Raw genomic sequence first — 27,318 nt, forward strand, 5'->3', positions numbered from 1 at the left:
AATTGCCAACAAAAAAAGAGGGATAATTGTGTGGACCAATTATTTGGTGCGACATGTGCTAAAGACTTTTGGGTGACCATCTTCTGAAGTCTCTTATAGCTAGTTTGCACAACCTTTGTCTATTATAGATTTTTTTTTTTTCAATTAAAATAATTTAAGCAACTTATTCGATGTATAAATTAATATTAGTTATATCAATATCCTATTTATTTTGTATGTCATATATTATTCAAAAATATCTACTTGCATAGATAATATATATATATATATATATATATATATATATATATATATAAGCAGCTTGGAACTACTCAGCCTTTTTCATTCTACCATTATTCTTCACATGTCATTGTGGGGGTAGATTTCTTAGACATTGGATATTATATGATAAGAAAGTCAATTGAGTTCCACAATTATGATTTTGAATGTGGCAACCTAACATTCTGGTTCAACATTGTAATGACCAACTATATTAAACTTTGCCTGGAAACCTATGTTTAATATAACAGCATGTTCCAAGATAACTCACTTAGGAGGGTAAAGCCAATAGAACATTGTATGAGCTACCATATCAAATGTCTTAATCATGTAAAAAGGGAGAATTTCTACTACTTAATGTGTCTTCAACTTCATGTTACAACATTTTTTACCCAAGAATGGGAACCAAACACAAATATTTTCAAACCAGAGGATTCAATATAATTTCTTCTCATTAAGCAAAAACTTTTCATCGCCAAGAGGGCAATTTTATGGTCAATTTACTCAGAATTAAGATCGATTTGATAATGTAGCAGAGGAGCCAATCCATGTAGCATCTGATGATTGAATGAGACTTTGAGTGTCATTTGAGCTCTCTCCTAGGATCTGATCAAACTGATCTCTTAAAGCCTTAAATCTCAACTCATCACCATAAATACTTGGATCCAAGATCAACTCATGAACAACAATACGACCTTCAAGCATGCTCACTACTGCAGACATTGTGGGTCGAAGTGCTGGCGATGGATTAGTACATAATAGAGCTACTTTAATGATTCTTACTGCCTCTTCTTTACAGAAGTTAGACCCCAACTTTGGATCCACCAACTCCATCAAGTTCCCTTTTTGTTGTAAAACAAGGGCCTATATAAGAATAGAGAAGAAAATGCAAAATAAATACAAATCTTAGATGAAAAGCTAATAACTTACAATGAAAAACAAAAATGAAATTTGTTATGCATTCATGATATTCGTATATTGTCAACATTGCTTTCATGAAGATAACCTAGTGTGCAAATTGAAACTTTGATGAAGATCAATGATATAGGGAAATCCAATGACAAAGCCAAATAGATAAATCATTAAATGATTGACTAGGGCTCAAAATTATGCATTTAGTTTCATGTATCAGAAAAAATTGATGAAGACCTATCTTACCCAATCTAGAAGGCACACAAAATCTTCATTAGGTCGAAATTTCATGTTGTTCTTCCCGGCGACAATTTCCAATGCAACAATTCCAAAACTATATACATCCGCTTTATATGTTAAATACCCCCATAATGCATATTCTGGTGCCATGTATCCTCTGCACAAAAAGATCATTCTATTAGTAAGTGCTCATTGGTGAGAGGCTACAAACTTCACTATCAAACAACTCCATAAGAACATAATTTTAGGTACTAGATTTCCCATCATAGTAATTTTATTGCATCTTCACAAGTAATCAGTGCCATAAATAAAGCTTGCATTATCTCGTCACAAGTTTGTTGCACTTGAAAGAGTGAAAGGTTCAACGAAGAACAAAAAGAAGAGTTCGTATTCTTAACTACTGCAGGTCTCGACAGATGCACTTGATATTTTATTGTGGTGGAGGACTAACTGTATCTGTTACAGATATTTGCCCTTGCAAATTGTTAATTGAAGTAATCATGCACCATTAGCCATACAGGGAAACCTAAGCATATAAATACAATCTTCTGTTTATTGCATACTGCTTGTATAAGAAGGAGAGTAACAATTAGAGGTAAAATGCATCATATGAATTTAAAAAGCTTTGAATAAACAGATTTTCTAATCCTTTTGTTGCATTCTGCAGTTTTTGTTTTATGAAAAATCTCTGCTGTTACACAATTTCTTATAAGCTTGAGGTAAACTAAGTATTAAATATGTAGATCATACCATGTGCATCATGCTTAGAAAATAATTTGTGAAACAGGGATACTAATAAAAGCACAATTAGGTCACAAATGCCGATGGCTAACATAAACAACCTACTAGTAATACTTAAGCCAGGACTTTTCCCATGGTACTGCACATGCCCGAACTCATTTATGGTGACTTCAATATCCAACTTATTCTGATTTACTTTAAGGCAAGAAACTTGACTTAAGAGACATTTTGATGCATATTTCGTACAAAAAGAATGGAAGATAAATTTGGCATCAGAGGGAAGGAAAGAGATAAAGGTAGCTCACATAGTTCCTGCAACACGAGTGCTAATGTGGGTGTTCTCCTCTTCATCGAGCTTGGCCAATCCAAAATCAGAAATCTTAGGGTTGAGTTCCCTATCCAGTAGTACATTGGTAGTTTTGATGTCCCTATGAACAATTTTCAATGGTGATTCCTCATGCAAGAAAGTCAAACCTCTTGCTATGCCGACACATATTTTATGCCTTGTAGGCCAGTCCAATTTCGCATCACCTTCCTCTGGACCTGCAATTGGTGTTTTATAGCTCAATCAATGATATTGAACATTTTAGTTCAACCTATACGATTCATGGCATGCAATTCCTATTCTTTTTATAATCAATAATATACATGCTAGGGATCAAACACAAAGCTTACCAAACAAAGCATGTGCAAGGCTATTGTTTTCCATGTATTCATATACCAACAATAATTGATTTCGTTCAATACAACATCCATACAGTCTAACAAGATTTGGATGTTGTAAGCCAGAAATCATTCCTATTTCATTCACGAACTCTCGATTTCCTTGCTTTGATTTAGAAGAAAGTTGCTTAACGGCAATTATGGTACCATCTAATAACGTGCCCTGCAGTTAAAGTATAATATGCATTATTGGTTAGGTATAAACTCTATCTGAAATTGTAACGGTCTAGTAAACATTTTGAAAGAGAGAAGAAAAAGACATTTAATGCTTTCATACAAAGATACAAGACAATGATGGAATAGTAGATTACCTTGTATACAGATCCAAAGCCACCTTCCCCAAGCTTGTTTGCAGCATCAAAGTTATTTGTGGCAACTTTAATTTGTCTGAAGGTAAAAAAACCAGTTTGCAAATCTAATCCTTTCAGCTCTGCAGAAGGAACGAGGTTAAGATTGTTGTGAGTTTACTTGAGTGTTGTGTCCCACATTGAGAAAAAGAAAAAGAAGAAAGTGATTAGTTAACATACTGAAATGGACCCTAACCTAGTATCTTAAGCTTTTGGGCTAAAATGTTGTCCAAATATGTATATAAATATACTCTTAGTAGACTTCCTAGTGATTCTCTCCCTAACAAAGATGTTGGGTTGGACTGCATCTTAAAACATTACTAGACTGCTTGGGTGCTCTGACTAGTTAATACATCTGAACAAAATTACCTTGTTCCCTTGATGTCTTGCCTCCTAAATAGCCTTTCCACCAAAGAATTCCTAAAATCACAAAAACAAGGATTGACACAAAAAATATAGCTCCAACTGCAAGGAATATCTTCTTCTTTTTGTCATCAGGAGGGTTGAAATCTGCAGAAAAAGGTAGCAAAGAACAATGATTGTAGGACTGCATTTTTTTTCTTATGTAGTAGCATAAACGTATATATAGGTGAATCTAGTGTAAAATAGGATTCTTCTTGATGGTTCAAGACATAGATTAACTAATAAAAAGGAAAAAAAGAAAAAGCCATAAGACAAAAATCTGGATAAGCCTTCCACTAAGCTATGCATTAACTTTCTTTCAATTATTTTATTTTGCATCCAATAGATGGGCATTGCGCATCCATTATATATAAAACATCTTTTATTTTGTCAATATATTCACAGAGCAAAAGACATGGAAAATTGATAAATTCAACAGTTAGTATGAGAGAAAGAGTGGCATAGACAAGTAATGTCTCACAATGTTAAAGAAGGAACATAGAATGTACAACCTATGTCACTCACCAGAGTCTATGTTGATAGCTGATATAAGAGTACCATATGTTCCTCTCTTTGGGATATTTTTTGTCCCTTTCCCGGCCCAATAAAAGCGAATCTCCAAAGTTTTATTCTTAACAACTGCTATGAAATTCTTAATGACTGCTTTGTCAACTCCATGTGCTTCCTTTTCAATATCAAAATCCTTCAGCACCAATTCATTCTGTAACGAAGTAATTCAGTTAAATGATCTTCTATAGCATACAAAGAAGAAAAACAATCTGATTGACTACCTGTACCTGTATATAAACATCAAACATCCGTCTTCCGACACCGTAAAAAGATCTGTTGTCTCGAAGTATTATCTCAGCAAAATGAAGTTTCACAGTATAATTTCCATTTGCCAAGCAGCGCGCATAATAGGTTAGAGAAAGAGGAGAGAGGCGTGCATTCATGTATAATAGGGAGTCGTTCATTCCGAGCCTGGATACATTTTCTGCTATGTAGTCCTTTGAGGTACTATTAGCATCCTCAAAAAATCCTGTGCTACTAAAGCCCCAAGTATCATCTGACATGTGAACAAATTTTGCTGAACCTCCCGGATCTAAATCTTCTTCATACTTGATGTCTGCAATGGTGGTTGCCCTTCCACCACAATTTATATGCAATGAGTACTGATCTGGAGAGTATCATTACAAGGTAATTAGATGCAACCAAACATGATAGAAAAAGAGATATTCAATTATGTTTGATAGTTTAATCTTGTTGTTATGGAGTATAAAAGATTGAACAATTTCTTCTTCTTTTTTTGATAAAATAATAATAATAATAATAATAATTGAAGAAACAAAAATTCTGTTTTGGGTCTAACAAATGTACCTTTTGAACACAGATTATTCTTCAGACACTCTGTAAGTATTCTAAATTAAAATGTAGCACAAAGAAGAAGAATTAGCATGTTAGAAACAAAATTGAAATGAAATATAGAAAATAAAAAAGAGGCTCATTCTTTGAAATTTAACAAATTAGATGCTTACGAATTGTCTGATCCAGAAAAGCTTCTGAACAAATTTCTGTTGAATAACAGACAAGTTAGTTCCACAAATAAAAATTACAAGTAGATGAAAAAATCTAAGTTGTAATGCTCAAGTAGGTTTCTGTTAAGGGGGAAAAAATTCCTTACAAGTTGTCTGGACAAGTATTTGGTGCAGAGCTCGTGGAAAAATTATTATAAGATATGTCTATTTGACTGCACGAAAGCATAATTTCTTTTAGTCTTTGTAAACAAAAAGAAAAGCTTATTGAACCATATTGAAATATTTGATGTTTATATTTAAATTGATCTAATTTAGATGGATTTTATATCAGAAAGAGTTCATAACCCAGAGAACTCTATACAAACTTATTACCTTACTAACCACCCATTGACACAAACTCTTTAGGCCTTCTTACCATAACTATACAATGAAACAATACAGTTAAATACCATCTTTATGTATGTTCTGAGAAAGGCCATATATTAGGAGTAGTCTAAAACAGCATTGTGATCTATTTACAACATCTCAACATTTCTAAGACTTCACACTGGGTCTTTTCAAAGCTAAACAAATACTAGTCGCATAATGGGGTAAACTTGCCAGATACAAATAACAAACATCAAACAATGGAATGGAAAATTGACGTTCTATCTAGGTGACACCACATGGTGGAAGATGGAAATGAAGTTGATGAAAAAGTTCATTGAGACATACTCCTCTCACGTGTGGCACTATTGTCTAAATATGTGTATTGCATTAGAATAATAGCCGGAGGGAATGCCTAATCCTTTCCTTAAAGACACTTGCCTTAAGGGAATAGGTTTGTTCAAGGCTTATAAAACTCACAACCCAAGTATACATTAGCAATGTGGGGCTCTTAACACTCCCCCTCATGTATGGGGCTATTGTCCAAACACGTGTACAACGGGAGGGAATGCCCAACAATATCCAAGGCCCTGAAGCTCTGATACCATAATAAAGTCAATTGAGCCTTACTCTTCCACAAAAGACACCTTAAGGGAAGAGGTTTGCTCAAGGCTTATAAAGCCCACAACCCAGACATACCTTAGCAATGTGGGACTCTTAATAGTTGACATCAAAATTGGATTATTTTACCCATTGGACATAGGAGAATTTCTCCCACAACTGACACCTACTGAGGTCATGCGATGAAGCACCATCAACGGGTGTCTTTTTTTGGGGGTGTTTCGGGTTTTGTGGGTGTTGTTGGTGCGTTTTGCTGTTTTTGGGCATGTTCTTGGGCTTTGGGTTTGTAAGTGATCCTCGTATACTGCCTGTGTACTGGGGCGCCTTTCGCTTTTTTAATAAAATTGCTTATTACTTATCAAAAAAAACAGTAGGATTTCACGTCCATGTATCTAGATATACAAGGCATCATGTTAACAACTTAAATGAATACGCTTCTGCAGTCCAAAATAAGTGTAATACATAAATGAATGGGAATCTCATTCAAAATTTATGTAGAAGTTAGGATAGAAAACATACTAGCGGCTATCTCTGCTCTTGATCCAATCTGGAATAGGCCCATCGAGCACGTTGCCCGTCAGATATCTATCCCGCGATCAACAAAATCACATTGCCGTTAGAAACGTTCAGATTGCTACTATTTTAAACATTCATATTGAAAAAATATTTAAATTCTAAACTTCTGTGACCTGATTCCATTTGTATGAAGCCTTCAGACATGACTTGTTATCATAATAGCCCATTCCAAATGGAAGAGGGTTACAACTTTTGCCTCATCTCTTTGTTATGCCACAATCCTAAAGGTGACGACTGTATGAATATGTGCTACTTGTATTCTAGTAATTCTGGTTCAAAGTATTACTACCGCACTAACTTTTCTTATAGAAAACTTATATAGAATTGCAGTACTTGAATGACAAAAAATTAAAGAACTGTGTACCAAAAGCTTAAGCCATTAGCTAGGGTCATCTATGCAAAAGCTGAATTGTTTTAGGAAGTTAATTTCTTATTCAAGCTTAACACACACTAACAGGGCTCCAAGGCATAATGCCGTAAGTTAGCCTTCCTCATGAATTTAGATTGCTTACATGGTGGTCAAGTATGTTAGAACTCCGAAATCTGGAATGCTTCCTTCCAATCTGTTGAAGCTGAGATCTCTGCAAAAGAAAAGAAAAAATGAAAGGAAGAAAAACAGATGTCATAAAAACCAAAATTTAAATAATTTTTTGAGTGAATGTGGTAAACATAAGAGATACGTGTGTTTCCTAATGAGAGTGTTTTATGCAGTAAAACTCTCTCAGTTATTAAGCACACCTCTGAAAATGCAAGAGGCTTTCATGTCATACCAAACTAATGAGATCTGTACAGGTGTTCCAAACCAATGCAATTTCATTATCTTACTAATCTGTATGTATACTTGGCTAACATCCTGTCTTGGCACTGTAAGTCACATTCATTATAAAGCAGACACCATCCTATCTCTTGAAATACTAACACCTAATACTACATTCTATTTTGTCAAGCTAACATTAAAAGGTCTCCAACTTCTATGAATGTCAAAGATTAGCATTTCGCAAGAAGTTCCCCTAGTAGGATAAGTCCACACATTTCAATGTAAATATTATTATACATGTCTTAGTCTCCATGTTATTCACTAAAAAGTAGAGAGAAGAATAAACAGAAGAATTACAATCTTGTCAGTTGTGCCAGTTCTGAGATATATGGAGGGATTGGTCCAGAGATATTACAACTCCTCAACATCCTGAACCATAAACCAACTTCATGTAAGTGTCGCTACAAGAGGTGTATTATTCCAATTGCAGAGCATTTCACAACATAAAAAAGCCATACAAATTTTTCAGGCTTATCATGTTTCGTAAAGGTGGAAAAGGTGAACCCTCTCCTAGTAAGTCACTAATCCTTCTGCATAGAATAGCATCATCGAGAACTGTTATTGTGTTCAGCAATACATTTTATTAGTTTAAAAATCACATGAATATATTGTAGAGATTATGCACTCAAGAATGTTAACTTAGAAAGCAGAACTCACAGCTCGGTCAAATTACTCAAGACAGAAATGCTAGGAGGAATAGGCCCCTCAAGACCGCTAGCTTGGATCTCTCTGTTAAGAACACAATTCCAATAGATTTAGATTACACCTGAAAATTTCAGGTGAAGAGATTTACAAAGCATTGTAGTAAAAATCACGTACAATTTCTGAAGCTGTATCCAGCTTTGAAAGAAGTCAGGCATTCTTCCAGTGAAGTTGTTACCGCTAATCCTACTGCATATAAGCCAAGTGGAAACAACATTGAGTGAAACAAAAAGCTTAATATTTTCAAGGAAATATCAAAATTTATGGCTAGTAAAGCAATCGAAAAGGTTACGACCACTTACAGTTCTTTCAATTTGGTCAGTTTAGTGAGAGTGGCAGGCAACTCTCCCGTGAGATTGTTAGCATTAAGAACGCTGCAATCATCAGATGATTCAGATGAAAACTTAAGACCAGTTCGACTAACTCTAATGTTAAATTATTACAAACATCATTGAGAAGTTAAAAATGATTAATCAAATATTATTTGGAAAAAAGAAACGAGGAAGAAAGAAACACTGACAGTCTCTCCAAGTCCACCAAGTTCCCAAGCTCAGGGGGAACAGGTCCAGAAAACAGGTTGCTCTCTATGCTCCTGGAATACAGTCCTTTATGATTACAACAGGGCTAAACCAAATGAAACCTCATAATAATTTAACATAGAGATCCAGAGCATACAGATCTTTAATAGTGGTAATCTTTCCCAAGTAGTCCATACTTCCTGATAAGTTGTTTGCACTGATGGACCTGCAGTTGATTCATTCCATTAGGTCAGTTTTTTAGCTTTTACTGGCTAACCTTAGACACAAAAGTTTAGCAAGTCATTTACAGATTTTCCAACTTTGTAGAAGCCCATTCCTGTGGTATTGTACCACTAAGGTAGTTCCTAGTGAAATCGCTATCAGCAAGAAAAAAAATTTGTTGTTAGTTTAGAAGCTCTAAGTCTAATTTCAGGTAACAACAAGAAAAACAAATAATTGGAAGTTCTTCTTACATTGCCTTAAGTTTGGATAGATTCACCAATGCCGGTGGAAGTGTACCAGCAAGATCCTGCCCTTTAAGAAATCTGCATGTCAAAAATTTAAAAGAAAAAATCAAGATAGATTACAAATTTCGTGGGTAAGAACTTCAGAGTAAGTTCCTAGATTAAATAGGTGACTTTAAAAAAAAAAAAAAAAAAAAAAAAAAAAAAAAAAAAAAAAAAAAAAAGAAGAAGAAGAAGAAGAAGAAGAAGAAGATGCAACTCCAGTGTTAGTAAACCAAGTTACACATCATATTCATACACTTAAGATTGAACTTTTCATTAGGTGAGGAAGGGAGCGTACATGCTAACGACGTGGCATACACCATCAGGGTAGGAGCAATTGCAGTTGACAGTATTGTTGTACAATGGCCTCTCAGCTAAACGTGGTGTTATCCAGCTTGAGTCATTGCATGGATTTACACGGAAATTCCAGTCTTTCTTCCCTAGTTGTTTAGCTATTTCGTGAAGGGCTTCCACTGCACACATCAAACACATCAACTTCCCTACCAGGATTTGAAAAGACAAAATGAAAAGCCAGCAAAACAAAGAGGAAAAAGCACGCATATGCAAAAGCAAGTTGGGCGAGCCTTTGCATTTCTAAATCCAAATTAGGCCTCAGGTATGAGGAATATCTGGCTGCTCTTTATTAAGATAAGCTTCTTGTGGGGTTGCCTGTGTAAATGAATACTTAAGGAAGGGACCTGTGAAAATGCCTGGGGAATGTTCTTGGTGTTGGAGAAAGTTGGCATGGTCCCTTAATTTTCGCAAGCACCACATAGAGAAGAATAAAAGGAAAAACTTTGATTGACAGTTTTGATAACTGGCACATAAAAGCATGCTACACAATGGAGAATAGTCCTAAAGCTGAGGAAACTCTATTCCTCAGCTTGCTCTGTTTCTAAGACCCAGATATTAGCTGATGATGGTAGTTTTCACTCTGTTTTGTTGCTGTAAAGGCACTTCAATCCAAAGAGTATCATTTCCATCAACTCGAGGAAAACCCACATACATGTACAGAAAAAGAAGCACCTTCATCATCCGGAAGACGCCCTGCTTGTGCTTTGACGCCTCTGTTTGCTTCCATGCACATGACCAACAGCACTAGAAGCAAAGCAAAACTAAAGCTGGTCTTTGGAAAACAAGGCTGCCTTGCCATCTTCTCCTCTCCACCACCGTTCAACTCTGTTTGCTGTATGTTTTGAGAACTTTTGATTGTTATGTCGCATCCGTTGATTTGTATATATATGTTGGGCTGTACATAGACTACTAGCCTTAGCATTCACATTACCTTTGGCTAGCCTAGCCTTGTGGCCGATTTTCTGAAAAACCACCGACACTCCGCTAGCTATTTTAGGAAGAGAACAAATCTGCTAATTAAGTTGCTATTTTAGGTGAGGATTTACGTTGTAATTAAATCACCCTCATTATCTCTCATCTTTCGAAGCTTACGTGACATAGTCTCTTAACAAGTGCATTTATGTGACATAGTCACTTAAAGGAAGGTTCGGAAATAAAAAGAATTTTGATTCTATTTGTTGAAGTGGTTTGTGTTTTTCAAAAATAAATTAGGTTTTATCTTATTTTTCTAATTTTATCTCAGAAAGTCAAATTAATTAAATCTTTTTTTCAACTTTATTTACTTAGAATTCGCGCACTAAACTTTTGTTGAATTTTGATTTCAAAAAATTGAACACCCAAACGTGACAGCCTACAAAAACAAATTTTAAGAAATATAACAATGACAAAAAAACAAATTTTCAAAAATATCATCTCTAAGAAAAGATTACTCTTAGAAAAAAATTAATTTTAAAAAATATGACCGTTAATATTTAGCTGAGATATGAAAAGAGAATAGCTAGCTAAAACTTAAAATAAATAAAAAAGAGTAAATTTTTAGGATTAAATGAGTTTTAAACGTTTTTCAATTTAGTACCTGAATTTTCATTTATATCATAGGTGGTATCTGAGTTGGGGGTAAAACTTATTTAGTACCTCTGTTAAATTTTTCATTCAAATAATAACAGCTCACCATGTGTCAACTGTTGAGATTGACACGTGGCACTATATAAAAAAAAATTAAAAAAAATCTTTAAAAAATAAAAAATAAGAGGAGTGACTGAGCCACTCCCTTGACCAGTCTGTGGTGGCCAAACCACCCCCGCAAAAAATAAAAAATAAATAAATAAATTGATAGATTTTGGCCTTTAGGGATGGTTCGGACCACCCTATGGGTCAAACCACCCCCATGAGCCAAAACTCATAATTTTTTTTTTCTTTTCTTTTTTGTCATCGACCACCCCAAACCGGCCAAGGGCCTTGGCCAAAATGGGGGTGGCTGGGCACTCCCATGGTAGCCACCCCTCTTCTTCTTCTTCTTCTTCTTTTTCAATTTTTTTTTTTTCAATTTTATTATTTTATTATTTTTTAAATATTTTTATTTTATTATTTTTATATAGTGTCACGTGTCAACTTCAGCGATTGACACGTGAGGAGCCGTTAAAATTTGGACAAAAAATCTAACATACGTATCAAATGAGTTTTTACCCTTAATTCAAGTATCACTTATGATATAAATAAAAATTTAAATATTAAATTTAAAAACGCTTAAAATTTAAGTATCAATAAAGTATTTTAGTATTTAACCCAAATTTTTGGCGAAAACCCAACTTGCGTGGATGGTCTATAGACCTAAACTTTATAAGGTTGAGCCCTTTTTAAATAGTCTATTACAATTATTGATCTGAATTATCTTAAATTCTAATAAATAATTATAAAAGATGTTATTCATGTATGCCCGCCCTCTTTGACTAAGAAAGGTCCGATTCTGTTTTAAAAAAAAAGTCTTTGATTAACGGCATTTATGGCCGGGGACTTCAAAAATTTTGGAAAAGCAGATTTTTATGATAATAAATTTTGTATACATAGTGCTCTCTGTCTATCCAAGGTTTCAACGGCGGAGATTGGCCCATGCTCCCTCAGATTCAACGCTTCATAATAAGTGGTGTGAGAGGACTTAACAATCAAAGTCACGTGAGCTCGATTGGAGTTTTATAATATATATAATATATATATGTATTAAAATTCAATATGTGCAATTTTAACTTTGATCTATATTTCACATTTTAAATGAAACATTTGTGATATTACATATATTATGTTTACTATATTAATGTTTTTACACTATAATTATAGAATTTTATATTTATACAATTTATTTTTATACATATATATTAATAAATATGAATACTATATATATACACGAGCGAGCTAACGATTTGAACCGAATGAGTTGAGTCGAACTTATACAAATCGAGCTCAATAGTTTTGTCCGAGGCGAGCCGAATTTATACGAGTATGTCTAACTTAATATACAAGTAAATTATTGTGTTCACAAACGGCTCATTTATTTTTCGAACTAAGTTCACGAGCAGCCGGGCTCATCTGACACTACTAGTCTCACCTAATGAGAATTTTTTTTTAGGCGGTTTGAATTTTATAAAAATAACAGATTCCGTCAACTTTTATGACAATTGAGGCCAATTTTTTTTTTTTTTTTCCTTGTATACCCTAGGGAATGATTAATCACTTTTCAAACTCCATTGAACTATTTGTCAAAAAAACCTCAAACTACAAGGACCAAAATTACATTTCTCGCTTGTTTACAATGCGAGTAATGTTTTAAACTATATTTTTATCACATAATTATCTTATAATGATGATGTGACAGACCCAACCAACCTTTTTAGGTAATGTAACACCATAGTCTAACATTAAGAGGATGGTTTGCCCATATAAAATGAATGGGTACTTAATTATAAAAGAATTCATAGATGCTAAAAGCCTCACGTTGATTCTTTATTAGCTGAAATTAATTAAACTTTATAAACTATTTTAAGAAGCTTAAATTGTAATTTAACTACTTGTTTTAATTAATTAAGTCTCACTTTGTAGTTTGTGTAATATCTACAGATAATGCATGGTGGATTTCATTGACACGTGCAGTTGTGATGCAGATAGATATGCATGATGTGATTCCTTGTACGATATTTCTATTATATATGTGTCGGCCGGCATGCAGAAGAGGCTGGAAATCAAAGTAAACAAACAAGTTTTCTGATTCAAGAAATAAACAACTCAGTTGCGTCTAACAATTGCCAACTAAAAAGAGGGATACGTAACATCAAGAGATCCATTATGAATATGTTAAAATCCTTTTAGGAAGGTTATAGTTTAAAAGGATATGTTTGGTATGAAAAATGACTATTATATGAAAAGAATGAAATAAATTTTATTATTTATTCAAGGTAGGTGATGGTACTCGGATTTTCTTATGGTTGGATTGTTGGCATCCGGATGGTTACTTAATGGACAGATATGGTTTTCGTCCTGTTTATGATGCTGGTAGTTGTATTGATGCTAAACTTTCTTCCATCATCAAGAGGGGGGAGTGGCATTGGCCTTATGCTCGGTCTGATCTGCTAGTCCATATTCAAAGTCAGCTTTCACTAGTGACAATTGGGTTAGATGACCAGGTTATTTGGAAAGCTAAAAATGGGGTTTATAATTGTGCAGAAACGTGGGATACTCTGAGGAAGAAGGAAACCATTGTTGAGTGGTGGAGGCTAGTGTGGTTTCCTATGGCTATTCCTAGACATTCTTTTTTACTTTGGTTGGTGTTTAGAGATGCTTTGATTACCAAGGAAAAAATGTGCATTTGGGGTTATGAGGGTGACATCTTATGTCCATTCTGCAGAGCATGTATTGAGTGTCGTGATCATTTGTTTTTCAAGTGTAGCTTCGGCCGCCGGATTTGGAGGAATGTGATGCAAAGTTGCTTGGAATCTTTTCCAGTTGTGGATTGGGATGATGTAGCTATTTGGTGTATAATGCAGTTGAAAGGTAAAAGCCTTAAAACTAGGCTCTGCAAGTTGAGTCTAGGTGCTGTTGTTTATCATATTTGGATTCAACGTAACAATTTGATTCATGGTAATGTGGTGTATTCAGAGGAAGGCCTTATTGCAAGGATCAAATGGGAAATCAGGTCAAGGCTTATGGGGAAGGGGCAGTATCGTAGATCTATGGTCAATATCCGTCTTCTGCAGAATTGGAATCTGCATAACTTGTTGATGGATTGATTTTTTTTTCTGGTGTTGTTTCTGTGTTGTTGTTGAGAATTGTTTGTGTAAGGGCTGTTGGTTGTATTTTTGTTTTTTGGTTGTAAGCCCTTTTTGGGTAGATAGTTGTCCAGCTTGCTGGTGTGTTGGTATTTTTGTTTGGTTTATAAAGCTCTTATTCATAAAAAAAAAAAAATAATAATAATAAAAAAAAAATTATTAAAATTAGAATAGCCATTCGCATTCTAAGTACTTAAAAGTTCGGCTATTATTATTATTAAATGGAATAGTCTCCGTATACCAAATGTATCTTAAACTTTTTAGATACTTGACATTACAGATAATGAATGGTCAAATTTCATTGACACGGCTGTTGGCATTTTCCAATTGTCTTATATTAATTTGCTTTCGCAGGTGACCTTTTCAAGTTTAAAGTGATTCTTGGTTGGATTCATTCTATCATGTTTCTATATATGTCGATTGCCTAATTAGATTTACAAACTAGGGTTTCATGACTTCTAAGGAAAAAAAAGAAGAAGAAGAGAGAATTCAATTGTGTCCTACAATTGACTATTGTTGAATAGATGGTCTAAAAAAAGGTTTACTCACACGTGGCAAAGATGTACGTCATAAGTGTAGGTGGTTAATATAGGGTTTGTTTGGGTTTGCGATTTCAAAATGTGCGATTTTAAATAACGATTTTAAAATGTGAGATTTAAAAAAAATAATTTTTAAAAACGCAGTTAAGTGTTTGGCAAAATCGTAGTTTAGTCTTTAAAATCGCTAATTAACCTTTAAAATTATGCGTTTTCAAAAAAACATCATCTTATATGCGATTTGAAAAAACAGATTTTTCGTGTTATCAAATCGCAATTTTTAAAAACGCAATTACCAAACGATTGATATTCTGTGATTTGGTTTAAAATCACACTTATTACCTACGAAATCACAATCTCAAACACACCCATAATATTGTTGGACCCAAACTTATATGCTTAAACTTTTAAGTTGAACGGTATCATAATATGCTATAATATTGTACGTGGTCTCATTGATAGATTGTGATTTGTAGCTTATGGTTACTATTAGGTTACTAAAATGTTTGTATTAACTTATGGTTACTATTAGGTTACTAAAATGTTTGTATTAACTAGCCTCAGTTTCATTCTACCATTATTCTTCACGTCATTGGGGGGTAGATTTATACATTGGATATTATATGATAAGAGAGTCAACTGAGTTCCACAATTATGATTTTCAATGTGGCAACCTAACATTCTGGTTGAACATTGTAATGACCAACTATATTAAACTTTGCCTGGAAACCTCTGATTGCTATAACAGTATGTTCCAAGATAACTCACTTACGAGGGTAAAGCCACTAGAACATAGTATGAGCTACCATAACGAATGTCTTAATCAAGTAAAAAGGGAGAATTTCTACTACTTAATGTATCTTCAATTTCATGTTACAACATTTTTACCCAAGACTGATAACCAAACACAAATATTTTCAAACCAGAGGATTCAATATAATTTATTCTCATTAAGCAAAAACTTTTCATCGCTAGGATGGCAATTTTATGGTCATTTTACTCAGAATTAAGATCGATTTGATAACGTAGCAGAGGAGCCAATCCATGTGGCATCTGATGATTGAATGACACTTTGAGTGCCACTTGAGCTCCCTCCTAGGATCTGATCAAACTGGTCTCTTAAAGCCTTAAATCTCAACTCATCGCCATATATACTTGGATCCATGATCAGCTCATGAACAACAGTACGGCCTTCAAGCATGCTCACTACTGCAGACATTGTGGGTCGAAGTGCTGGCGATGGATTAGTACATAATAGAGCTACTTTAATGATTCTTACTGCCTCTTCTTTACTGAAGTTAGACCCCAACTTTGGATCCACCAACTCCATCAAGTTCCCTTTTTGTTGTAAAACAAGGGCCTATATAAGAATAGAGAAGAAAATGCAAAATAAATACAAATCTTAGATAAGAAGTTAATAGCTTAAAATGAAAAACAAAAATGAAATTTGTTATACATTCATGATATTCGTATGTTGTCGACATGGATTAACATATGTTATTTGACTTCAATGAAGATAAACTAGTGTGCAAATTGAAACTTTGATGAAGATCAATGATATAGGAAAATCCAATGACAAAGCCAAATAGATAAATCATTAACTCATTGACTGGGGCTTAAAATTATGCATTTAGTTTCATGTATCAGAAAAAATTGATGAAGACCTATCTTACCCAATCTAGAAGGCACACAAAATCCTCATTAGGTCGAAATTTCATGTTATTCTTCCCAGCGACAATTTCCAATGCAACAATTCCAAAACTATATACATCCGCTTTATATGTTAAATACCCCCATAATGCATATTCTGGTGCCATGTATCCTCTGCACAAAAAGATCATTCTATTAGTAAGGGTTCATTGGTCAGAGGCTACAAGCTTCACTATCAAACAACTCCATAAGAAAATAATTTTAGGTACTAGATATCCCATCTCAGTAATTTTATTGGCCTCTTGGCAAGTAGTCAATGCCATAAATAAAGCTTGCATTATCTCCTCACAAGTTTGTTGCACTTGAAAGAGTGAAAAGTTCAACTAACAGAAAGAAGAGTTCATATTCTTAAATTGCTGCAGGCCTTGATAGATGCACTTAATATTTTATTTTGGTGGAGAACTAACTGTATCTTTTACATATATTTGCCCTAGCGAATTGTTAATTGAAGCAATCATGCACCATTAGCCATACGGGGAAACCTGAACATATAAATACAATCTTCTGTCTATTGCATACTCCTTGTATAAGGAGGAGAGTAACAATTAGAGGTAAAATGCATCATATGAAGTTAAAAAGTTTTGAATAAACAGATTTTCTAATCCTTTTGTCGCATTCTGCAGTTTTTGTTTTATGAAAAGTCTCTGTTGTTACTCAATTTCATATAAGCTCGAGGTAAACTAAGTATTAAGTAGGTAGATCAAACCATGTGTATCATGCTTAGAAAATAATTTGTGAAGGCAAGGATACTAATAAGAGTGCAATTAGGTTGCAAATGCCGATGGCTAACATAGACAACCTACTAGTAATACTTAAGCCAGGAATTTTTCCATGGTACAACGCATACTTGAACTCGTTTATGGATACTTCAATGTCCACCATATTTTGATTTACTATTTGGGAAGAAACTTGACTTAAGAGACATTTTGATACATATTTTGTACAAAAAGAATAGAAGAAAAATTTGATATCAAAGTGAAGGAAAGAGATAAAGGTAGCTCACATAGTTCCTGCAACACGGGTGCTAATGTGGGTGTTCTCCTCTTCGTCAAGCTTGGCCAACCCAAAATCAGAAATCTTAGGGTTAAGGTCCCTATCCAGAAGTACATTAGTAGTTTTGATGTCCCTATGAACAATTTTCAATGGTGATTCCTCATGCAAGAAAGTTAGTCCTCTTGCTATACCAACACATATTTTATGCCTTGTAGGCCAATCCAATTTCATATCACCTTCCTCTGGACCTGCAATTTGTGTTTTATAGCTCAATCAATGATATTGAACATTTTAGTTCAACCTATATGATTCATGGCATGCAATTCCTATTCTTTTTATAATCAATATAATATACATGTCAGGGATCAAACACAAAGCTTACCAAACAAAGCATGTGCAAGGCTATTGTTTTCCATGTATTCATATACCAACAATAATTGATTTCGTTCAATACAACATCCATATAGTCTAACAAGATTCGGATGTTGTAAACCAGAGATCATTCCTATTTCATTCACGAACTCTCGATTTCCTTGCTTTGATTTAGAAGAAAGTTGCTTAACGGCAATTATGGTACCTTCTAATAATGTGCCCTGCGTTTAAAGTATAATTTGCATTATTGGTTATGCATAAACTATCTGAAAATGTAATGGACCAATAAAAGTTGTGAAAAAAAAGAAGAAAAATATATTTAATGCTTTCATACAAGGATAGAAGACGATGATGGAATAGTAGATTACCTTGTATACAGATCCAAAGCCACCTTCCCCAAGCTTGTTTGCAGAGTGAAAATTGTTTGTGGCAACTTTAATTTGTCTGAAGGTGAAAAAACCAGTTTGCAAATCTAATCCTTTCAGCTCTACAAAAGCAATGCGATTCAGACGTTGGACTACATCTTAAAACATTACAAGACTACTTGGGTGCTCTGACTAGTTAATACATTTGAACTAAATTACCTTGTTCCCTTGATGTCTTGCCTCCTAAATAGCCTTTCCATCGAAGAATTCCTAAAATCATGAAAACAAGGCTCGACACTAAAACTGCAGTTCCAACCGCAAGAAATATCTTCTTTTTTCTCTGCATTTTTTTCTCTGCATCGGGAGGATTGAAATCTGTAGATAAAGGTTGCAAAGAACAGTGATTGTAGGACTGCATTTTTTTCTTGTCTGTAGTAGCATAAACATATATATAGGTGAAGCTGGTGTAAAAGAGGATACTTCTCGGGGGTTCAAGACATGGATTAACTAATAAAGAAGAACAAAAAAAAGGTATAAGACAAAAATCTGTATAAGTCTTCCACCAAGCTGCAGATTAACCTTGGATTGCTGCAACCACTATATTAAACACCTTTTATTTTGTCAATCTACTCCTAGAGTAGAAGACATGGAAAATTGAGAAATTCCACGCTTAGTATGAGAGAGAGAGAGGGGGGGGGGGGTGGCATAGACTAGTAATGTCTCACAATGTTAAAGAAGAAACACAAAACGTACAACCTATGTGACTCACCAGAGTGTATGGTGATAGCTGATATAAGAGTTCCATATTTTCCTCTCTTTGGGATATTTTTTGTCCCTTTCCCGGCCCAATAAAAGCGAATCTCCAAAGTTTTATTCTTAACAATGGCTGTAAAATTCCTAATGACTGCTTTGTCAACTCCATGTGCTTCCTTTTCAATATCAAAATCCTTCAGCACCAATTCATTCTGTAACGAAGTAATTCAGTTAAATTATCTTCTATAGCATACAAAGAAGAAAAACAATCCGATTGACTACCTGTACCTGTATATAAACATCAAACATCCGTCTTCCGACACCGTAAAAAGATCTGTTGTCTCGAAGTATTATCTCAGCAAAATGAAGTTTCACAGTATAATTTCCATTTGCCAAGCAGCGCGCATAATATGTTAGAGAAAGAGGAGAGAGACGTGCATTCATGTATAATAGGGAGTCATTCATTCCAAGCTTGGATACATTTTCTGCTATGTAGTCCTTTGAGGTACTACTAGCATCCTCAAAAAATCCTGTGCTACTAAAGCCCCAAGTACCATCTGTCATGTGAACAAATTTTGCTGAACCTCCCGGATCTAAATCTTCTTCATACTTGATGTCTCCAATGGTGGTTGCCCTTCCACCACAATTTATATGCAATGAGTACTGATCTGGAGAGTATCATTACAAGGTAATTAAATGCAACCAAACACGATAGAAGATATATTCAATTATGTTTGATATTTTAATCTTGTTGTTATGGAGTATAAAAGATTGAACAATTTCTTCTTTTTTGGATAAAAAATAATAATAACAATAATAATAATAATAATAATAATAATAATTGAAGAAACAAAAATTATGTTTTGGTTCTAACAAATGTACCTTTTGAACACGGATTATTCTTCAAACATTCTGTAAGTATTCTACATTAAAATGTAGCACAAAAAAATAGAATTAGCATGTTAAAAACAAAATTGAAATGAAATATAGAAAATAAAAAAGAGGCTCATTCTTTGAAACTTAACAAATTAGATGCTTACGAATTGTCCAATCCCGAAAAGCTTCTGAACAAATTTCTGTTGAATAATAGACAAGTTAGTTTAACAAATAAAAATTACAAGTAGATGAAAAAATCGAAGTTGTAATGCTCAAGTAGGTTTTTGTTAAGGGGGAAAAAATTCCTTACAGGGTGTCTGGACAAGTATTTGGTGCAGAGCTCGAGGAAAAATTATTATAAGATAGGTCTATTTGACTGCACGAAAGCATAATTTCTTTTAGTCTTTGTAAACAAAAAGAAAAGCTTATTGAACCATATTGAAATATTTGATGTTTATATTTCAATTGATCTAATTTAGATGGATTTTATATCAGAGAGTTCCTAACCCAGAGAACTCTATACAAACTTATTACCTTACTAACCGCCCATTGACACAAACTCTTTAGACCTTCTTACCATAACTATACAATGAAACAATACAGTTAAATACCATCTTTATGTATGTTCTGAGAAAGGCCCTATATTAGTAGTCTAAAACAGTATTGTGATCTATTTACAACATCACAACATTTATAAGACTTCACACTGGGTCTTTTCAAAGCTAAACAAATACTAGTCGTATAATGGGGTAAACTTGCCAGATACAAATAACAAACATCATACAATGGAATGAAAAATTGACGCTTTATCTAGGTGACACCACATGGTGGAAGATGGAAATGAAGTTGATGAAAAAGTCCATTGAGCCTTGCTCTTCTACAAAATGCATCTTAAGAGAAAGGGGGACACTTAACACGCTCCCTCACGTGTAGCACTATTGTCAAAACATGTGTATTGCATCAAAGTAGCAGTGGGAGGGAAGGCTTAAAAAACCCATAGTTGACAGCAAAATGAGATTATTTTACCCATTGGACATGGGAGAATTTCCCCCACAGCTGACACCTACTGAGGTCATGCGATGAAGCACCATCAACAGTAGGATTTCACGTCCATGTATCTAGATATAAAAGGCATCATGTTAACAACTTAAATGAATATGCTTCTGCAGTCCAAAATAAGTGTAATACATAAATGAATGGGAATCTCATTCAAAATTTACGTAGAAGTTAGGATAGAAAACATACTAGCGGCTATCTCTGCTCTTGATCCAATCTGGAATAGGCCCATCGAGCACGTTTCCCGTCAAATATCTATCCCGCGATCAACAAAATCACATTGCCGTTAGAAACGTTCAAATTGTTACTATTTTAAACATTCATACTGAAAAAATATTTAAATTCTAAACTTCTTTGTCCTGATTCCATTTGTATGAAGCCTTCAGACATGACTTGTTATCATAATAGCCCATTCCAAATAGAAGAGGGTTACAACTTTTGCCTCATCTCTTTGTTATGCCACAATCCTAAAGGTGACGACTGTGTGAATATGTGCTACTTGTATTCTAGTAATTATGGTTCAAAGTATTACTACCGCACTAACTTTTCTTATAGAAAACTTATATAGAATTGCAGTACTTGAATGACAAAAAATTAAAGAACTGTGTACCAAAAGCTTAAGCCATTAGCTAGGGTCATCTATGCAAAAGCTGAATTGTTTTAGGAAGTCAATGTCTTATTCAAGCTTAACACACACTAACAGGGCTCCTTGGAATAATGCTGTAAGTTGGCCTTCCTCATGAATTTAGATTGCTTACATGGTGTCCAAGCGTGTTAGAACTCCGAAATCTGGAATGCTTCCTTCCAATCTGTTGAAGCTGAGATCTCTGCAAAAGAAAAAAAAAATGAAAGGAAGAAAAACAGATGTCATAAAAACCAAAATTATAAATAATTTTTTGAGTTAATGTGGTAAACATAAGAGATACGTGTGTTTCCGAAATGAGTGTTTTATGCAGTAAAACTCTCTCAGTTATTCAGCACACCTCTGAAAATGTAAGAGGCTTTCATGTCATACCAAAGTAATGAGATGTACAGGTGTTCCAAACCAATGCAATTTCATTATCTTACTAATCTATGTGTACTTGGCTAACATTCTGTCTTGGCACTGTAAGTCACATTCTTTACAAAGCAGACACCATCCTATCTCTTGAAATACTAACACCTAATACTACATTCTATTTTGTCAAGCTAACATTAAAAGGTCTCCAACTTCTATGAATGTCAAACATTTCGCAAGTTATCAAATTGCAAGAAGCTCCAGTGGTAGGATAAGTCCACACATTTCAATGTAAATAGTATTATACATGTCTTAGTCTCCATGTTCTTCACTAAAAAGTAGAGAGAACAATAAACAGAAGAATTACAATCTTGTCAGCTGTGCCAGTTCTGAGATATATGCAGGGATTGGTCCAGAAATATTACAACTCCTCAACATCCTGAACCATAAACCAACTTCATGTAAGTGTTGCTACAAGAGGTGTATTATTCCAATTGCAGATCATTTTACAACAGAAAAAAGCCATACAAGTTTTCCAGGCTTGTCATGTTTCGTAATGGTGGAAAAGGTGAACCCTCTCCTAGTAAGTCACTAATCCTTCTGCATAGAATAGCGTCATCGAGAACTGTTATTGTCTTCAGCAATACATTTTATTAGTTTAAAATCACATGAGTATATCGTAGATATTATGCACTCAAGAATGTTAAATTAGAAAGCAGAACTCACAGCTCGGTCAAATTAATCAAGACAGAAATGCTAGGAGGAATAGGCCCCTCAAGACCACTAGCTTGGATCTCTCTGTTAAGAACACAATTCCAATGGATTTAGATTACAACTGAAAATTTCAGGTGAAGAGATTTACATAGCATTGTAGTAAAAAACACATACAATTCCTGAAGCTGTTTCCAGCTTTGAAAGAAGTCAGGCATTCTGCCAGTGAAGTTGTTACTGCTGATCCTACTGCATATAAGCCAAGTGGAAACAACATTGAGTGAAACAAAAAGGTTAATATTTTCAAGGAAATATCAAAAGTTATGGCTAGTAAAGCAATCGAAAAGGTTACGAACACTTACAGTTCTTTCAATTTGGTCAGTTTAGTGAGAGTGGCAGGCAACTCTCCCGTGAGATTGTTAGCATTAAGAACGCTGCAGTCACCAGATGAAAACTTAAGACCAGTTCGACTAACACTAATGTTAAATTATTACGAAAATCATTGAGAAGTTAAAAAGGATTAATCAAATGTTATTTGGAAAAAAGAAACGAGGAAGAAAGAAACACTGACAGTGTCTCCAAGTCCACCAAGTTCCCAAGGTCAGGGGGAACAGGCCCAGAAAACAGGTTGCTCTCTATGCTCCTGGAATACAGTCCTTTATGATTACAACAGGGCTAAACCAAATGAAACCTGATAATAATTTAGCATAGAGATCCAGAGCATACAGAATTTTAATAGTGGTAATCTTTCCCAAGTAGTCAATACGTCCTGATAAGTTGTTTGCACTGATGGCCCTGCATTGATTCATTCTATTAGTTCAATAATTAGCTTTTACTTGCTAACCATGGACATGAAACTTTAGTAAGTCGTTTACAGATATTCCAACTTTGTAGAAGCCCATTCTCTTGGTATTGTACCACTAAGGTAGTTCCTATTGAGATCCCTATCAGCAAGAGAAAAGTGTGCTGTTAGCACAGAAGCTCTAAGTCTAATTTCTGGTAATAACAAGAAAAACAAATAATTGGAAGCTCTTCTTACATTGCCTTAAGTTTGGATAGCTTCACCAATGCTGGTGGAAGTGTACCAGTAAGATCCTGCCCTTTAAGAAATCTGTACGTCAAAAATTTAAAAGAAAAAAACAAGAAAGGTTACAAATTTCGTGGGTAAAAGCTTCAGAGTAAGGTCCTAGATGAAATAGGTGACTTCAAAAAAAAAAAAAATGCAACTCTAGTGTTGCTCAACCAAGTTACACATCATATCCATACACTTAAGATTGAACTTCTCATTAGGTGAGGAAGGGAGCGTACATGCTAACCACGTGGCATACACCATCAGGGTAGGAGCAATTGCAGTTGACAGTATTGTTGTACAATGGCCTCTCAGCTAAAGGTGGTGTTATCCAGCTTGAGTCATTGCATGGATTTACACTGAAATTCCAGTCTTTCTTCCCCAGTTGCGTAGCTATTTCGCGAAGGGCTTCCACTGCACACATCAAACAAATCAACTTCCCTACCAGGATTTGAAAAGACAAAAAGAAAACCCAGCAAAACAAAGGCAAAAAGCACGCATATGCAAAAGCAAGTTGGGCAAGTCTTTGCATTTCTAAATCCAAATTAGGCCTCAGGTATGAGGAATATCTGGCTGTTCTTTCGTAAGATAAGCTTCTTGTGGGGTTGCCTGTGTAAATGAATACTTATTGAAGGGACCTGTGAAAATGCCTGGGGACTGTTCTTGGTGTTGGTGAGAGTTGGCATGGTCCCTTAATTTTCGCAAGCACCACATAGACAAGAATAAAAGCAAAAAACTTTGATAGACAGTTTTTGATAATTGGCACACAAAAGCATGCTACACAATTGAGAATAGTCCTAAATCTGAGGAAACTCTATTCCTCAGCTTGCTCTGTTTATTTGCTCTGTTTCTAAGACCCAGATATTAGCTGATGATGGTAGTTTTCATTCTGTTTTGTTGCTGTAAAGGCACTTCAATCCAGAGAGTACCATTTCCATCAACTTGAAGAAAACCCATACACATATACAGAAAAAGAAGTACCTTCATCATCCGGAAGACGCCCAACTTGTGCTTGGACGACTTTGTTTGCTCCCATGCACATGAACAGCAGTATAAGCATAGTAAAACATAAGCAGGTCGTTGGAATACAAGGCTGGCATGCCATTTTCTCCTCCAGCAATCAACTTGGTTTGCCGTATTGCTTTGCTTTCAAACTTGCACGGAGATGCAGATATGTCTATATTTCCTTTGGCTTTGGACATACCCTTTGCCCTTTGGCTGGTATGCCCCATCGCCATTTTTCTTTTTCTTTTTCTGAGGTCCCATGGCCATTTGTTTATTGTTATATTTTTGGAGTCCATAGGCAACTTGTCTTCTGCCCGTACTTCCAATCAGTTGGCCAGAAAATTTAATATGGGCGCCGTTTAATACACACACTCCTTATTATGTTAGGTCTGTGACTTTGTGCTGTTCCACGTTTTGCCACATTCATTTCCCGTGACAAAGTACTACCCGTCAACAGCGTAAAACCAATCAGAAGCTCCAGAGTACACGTGGCAGACAGTAATGAAGAAAGATCCACCTAGGGATGGCCCACAGATGTTGCATTTAAATATGACCGTATCATGTCATATTCAGTTTGTAAACACTAGTAATAAAAATTATAGTAACTCTAACAACACCCATAATCAATAAATAAAAAAGGAAGGTTTAACATAAGTTTCACTTTGTAACTTTGTAACGTGTTTTGAGTCAAAGAGAAGAAAAGGCTTCTTACAAAAGAAAATTTAATAAGATTAGTCAAAAGTCAAACTTTATTATGTTAGGGCCTAGTTACCTTCATCTGATACACTCTTTCTAAGCTGCAACACTTTTCTTTTACTATGTTCTTTAGTGACCGTCTATTTCTGCAATGATGTAATCATTGACTGTTTCTTTAAGGACAAGATCAAGAATAAATTTATAGCATAAGCAATGAATTTTTTTTATCCATTTTTATTCAGTTTTGAATGCATTTTATCACTTAGTGGTGCAACTTAGAAAGAATGTCATAATTTATGGGTTCTAGGTTCAATTAACGAGTTGCTCAATTTAACTATCTTAGCAAAAACAATCTCTCTCATAAAAAATCCAGAAATTAAAAGTCAGAAGAGAGACACAAATACCTTAGGAGAGCCTTGGATAGTGCACATTTTTCATTGCAAGAGAAAAACAACTATATAGTATAGATGCCATTGGAAAACTTCGCAAATATCAATGACAAACTCTCAATTATATAAAGGCAAATGAATAAATGCATCAGAAACTAAGACATCAATTAAACATACAAAAGATATCTGGAAACTTTTTAATGGAACAACAATGTAGATATTAGCTGATAATGGTAGTTTTCACTCTGTTTTGTTGCTGTAAGGCACTTCAATCCAGAGAGTACCATTTCCATCAACTTGAAGAAATCTCATACACATATACAGAAAAAGAAGTACCTTCATCATCCGGAAGACGCCCAACTTGTGCTTGGACGACTTTGTTTGCTCCCATGCACATGAACAGCAGTATAAGCATAGTAAAACATAAGCAGGTCGTTGGAATATATCAGCAATATTATCTCTCCCTCAACAACCGAGAATTCAAATCACACTCCAGATCAAGATAGAGACTCAACTGAAACTGAATGACCTATTATTATGTAAATTCAAATATAAGTTTGATTGTATAGTTATCTCACAACTCTTGTATAACTGAATATTCTATATATACGTCAGCCTATACCACATTATGGTAAGGTAGTACAACAAGCAAATATAAGTTTCTACATGGTATCAGAGCTCTAGTGACTCACGTCCAAATTTTTTTTTTCCACATTCAGTTTCTTTTTCTTTTTCTTCACCATGTCTACTCCAAACCCGATTCCTGCCTTAGTTCCTGTTCTGGTCTCTAACCCACCACTGATTCCACCCCCTCTTCCTCCCCCTACTCTAGTTTCCACCCACTACCAAACCCCTCCCCTTGTTACCTTCTCCAATTACAATCCTATCAAACTCACGCAAGACACCTATCCTATTTGGCTACCTCAGATTGTCCCACATCTCAAAGGTGGAAATGTATATGGTTATGTTGATGGATCCTTCCCATGCCCACCTCCAACCATCTCCTCAACCACTGATAGAGTTACCTCTACCCAACCCAATCCAGCATTTCTCCACTGGACCATGCAAGATCAGATTATTCTTGGAGCTATCAATTCTGCTCTCACCGAAAAGATGCTCACACATGTCACACGGTGCACCACTTCTAAAGCCGCCTGGACTACTCTTGAGACTCTCTTCACATCTCACACCAAAGCCCGCACCATGCAAGTTCATTTTCAGCTAGCCTCCTTGAAGAAAGGCAACTCTACTATTGCTGACTATTTTCAGAAATTTCAGGCCCTCGTCGATGCCCTGGCTATTGTAGGAAAACCCATTGATGATTTTGAACAACAAGCTTTTCTCCTTGCTGGTCT

At 34.9% G+C, this 27,318-nt stretch overlaps 2 protein-coding genes across 2 annotated transcripts; both read right to left on the reverse strand.

Annotated features, from left to right (window-relative positions):
• Positions 1-580: 580 nt before the first annotated feature.
• Positions 581-10,595, reverse strand: LOC133868191 (probable LRR receptor-like serine/threonine-protein kinase At1g07650). The gene is made up of 24 exons (XM_062305012.1): positions 10,291-10,595; positions 9,563-9,737; positions 9,232-9,303; positions 9,067-9,135; positions 8,916-8,984; positions 8,761-8,832; positions 8,543-8,614; positions 8,358-8,429; positions 8,196-8,267; positions 7,997-8,068; positions 7,836-7,907; positions 7,234-7,302; positions 6,665-6,730; positions 5,305-5,370; positions 5,159-5,194; positions 5,001-5,041; positions 4,421-4,800; positions 4,149-4,344; positions 3,591-3,731; positions 3,186-3,304; positions 2,827-3,037; positions 2,457-2,694; positions 1,417-1,567; positions 581-1,122 (listed from the first exon to the last, which is right to left on the reverse strand). Exons 1-24 carry the CDS (start codon positions 10,538-10,540, stop codon positions 769-771), a joined length of 3,135 nt encoding a protein of 1,044 aa, XP_062160996.1. The 5' UTR covers positions 10,541-10,595; the 3' UTR covers positions 581-768.
• Positions 10,596-15,885: 5,290 nt separating this feature from the next.
• On the reverse strand, positions 15,886-25,173 carry LOC133868192 (probable LRR receptor-like serine/threonine-protein kinase At1g07650). Its single transcript, XM_062305013.1, has 24 exons — positions 24,855-25,173; positions 24,113-24,287; positions 23,844-23,915; positions 23,680-23,748; positions 23,531-23,599; positions 23,376-23,447; positions 23,167-23,238; positions 22,982-23,053; positions 22,820-22,891; positions 22,622-22,693; positions 22,461-22,532; positions 21,855-21,923; positions 21,286-21,351; positions 20,351-20,416; positions 20,205-20,240; positions 20,047-20,087; positions 19,453-19,832; positions 19,181-19,376; positions 18,631-18,786; positions 18,415-18,533; positions 18,057-18,267; positions 17,685-17,922; positions 16,645-16,795; positions 15,886-16,331 (listed from the first exon to the last, which is right to left on the reverse strand). The coding sequence occupies exons 1-24, from the start codon at positions 24,976-24,978 to the stop codon at positions 15,978-15,980; spliced, it is 3,024 nt and encodes a 1,007-aa protein (XP_062160997.1). The 5' UTR covers positions 24,979-25,173; the 3' UTR covers positions 15,886-15,977.
• Between the last annotated feature and the right edge of the window lie 2,145 nt (positions 25,174-27,318).

This window comes from Alnus glutinosa, chromosome 5, assembly GCF_958979055.1.
Source record: "Alnus glutinosa chromosome 5, dhAlnGlut1.1, whole genome shotgun sequence".
NCBI lineage: Eukaryota > Viridiplantae > Streptophyta > Magnoliopsida > Fagales > Betulaceae > Alnus > Alnus glutinosa.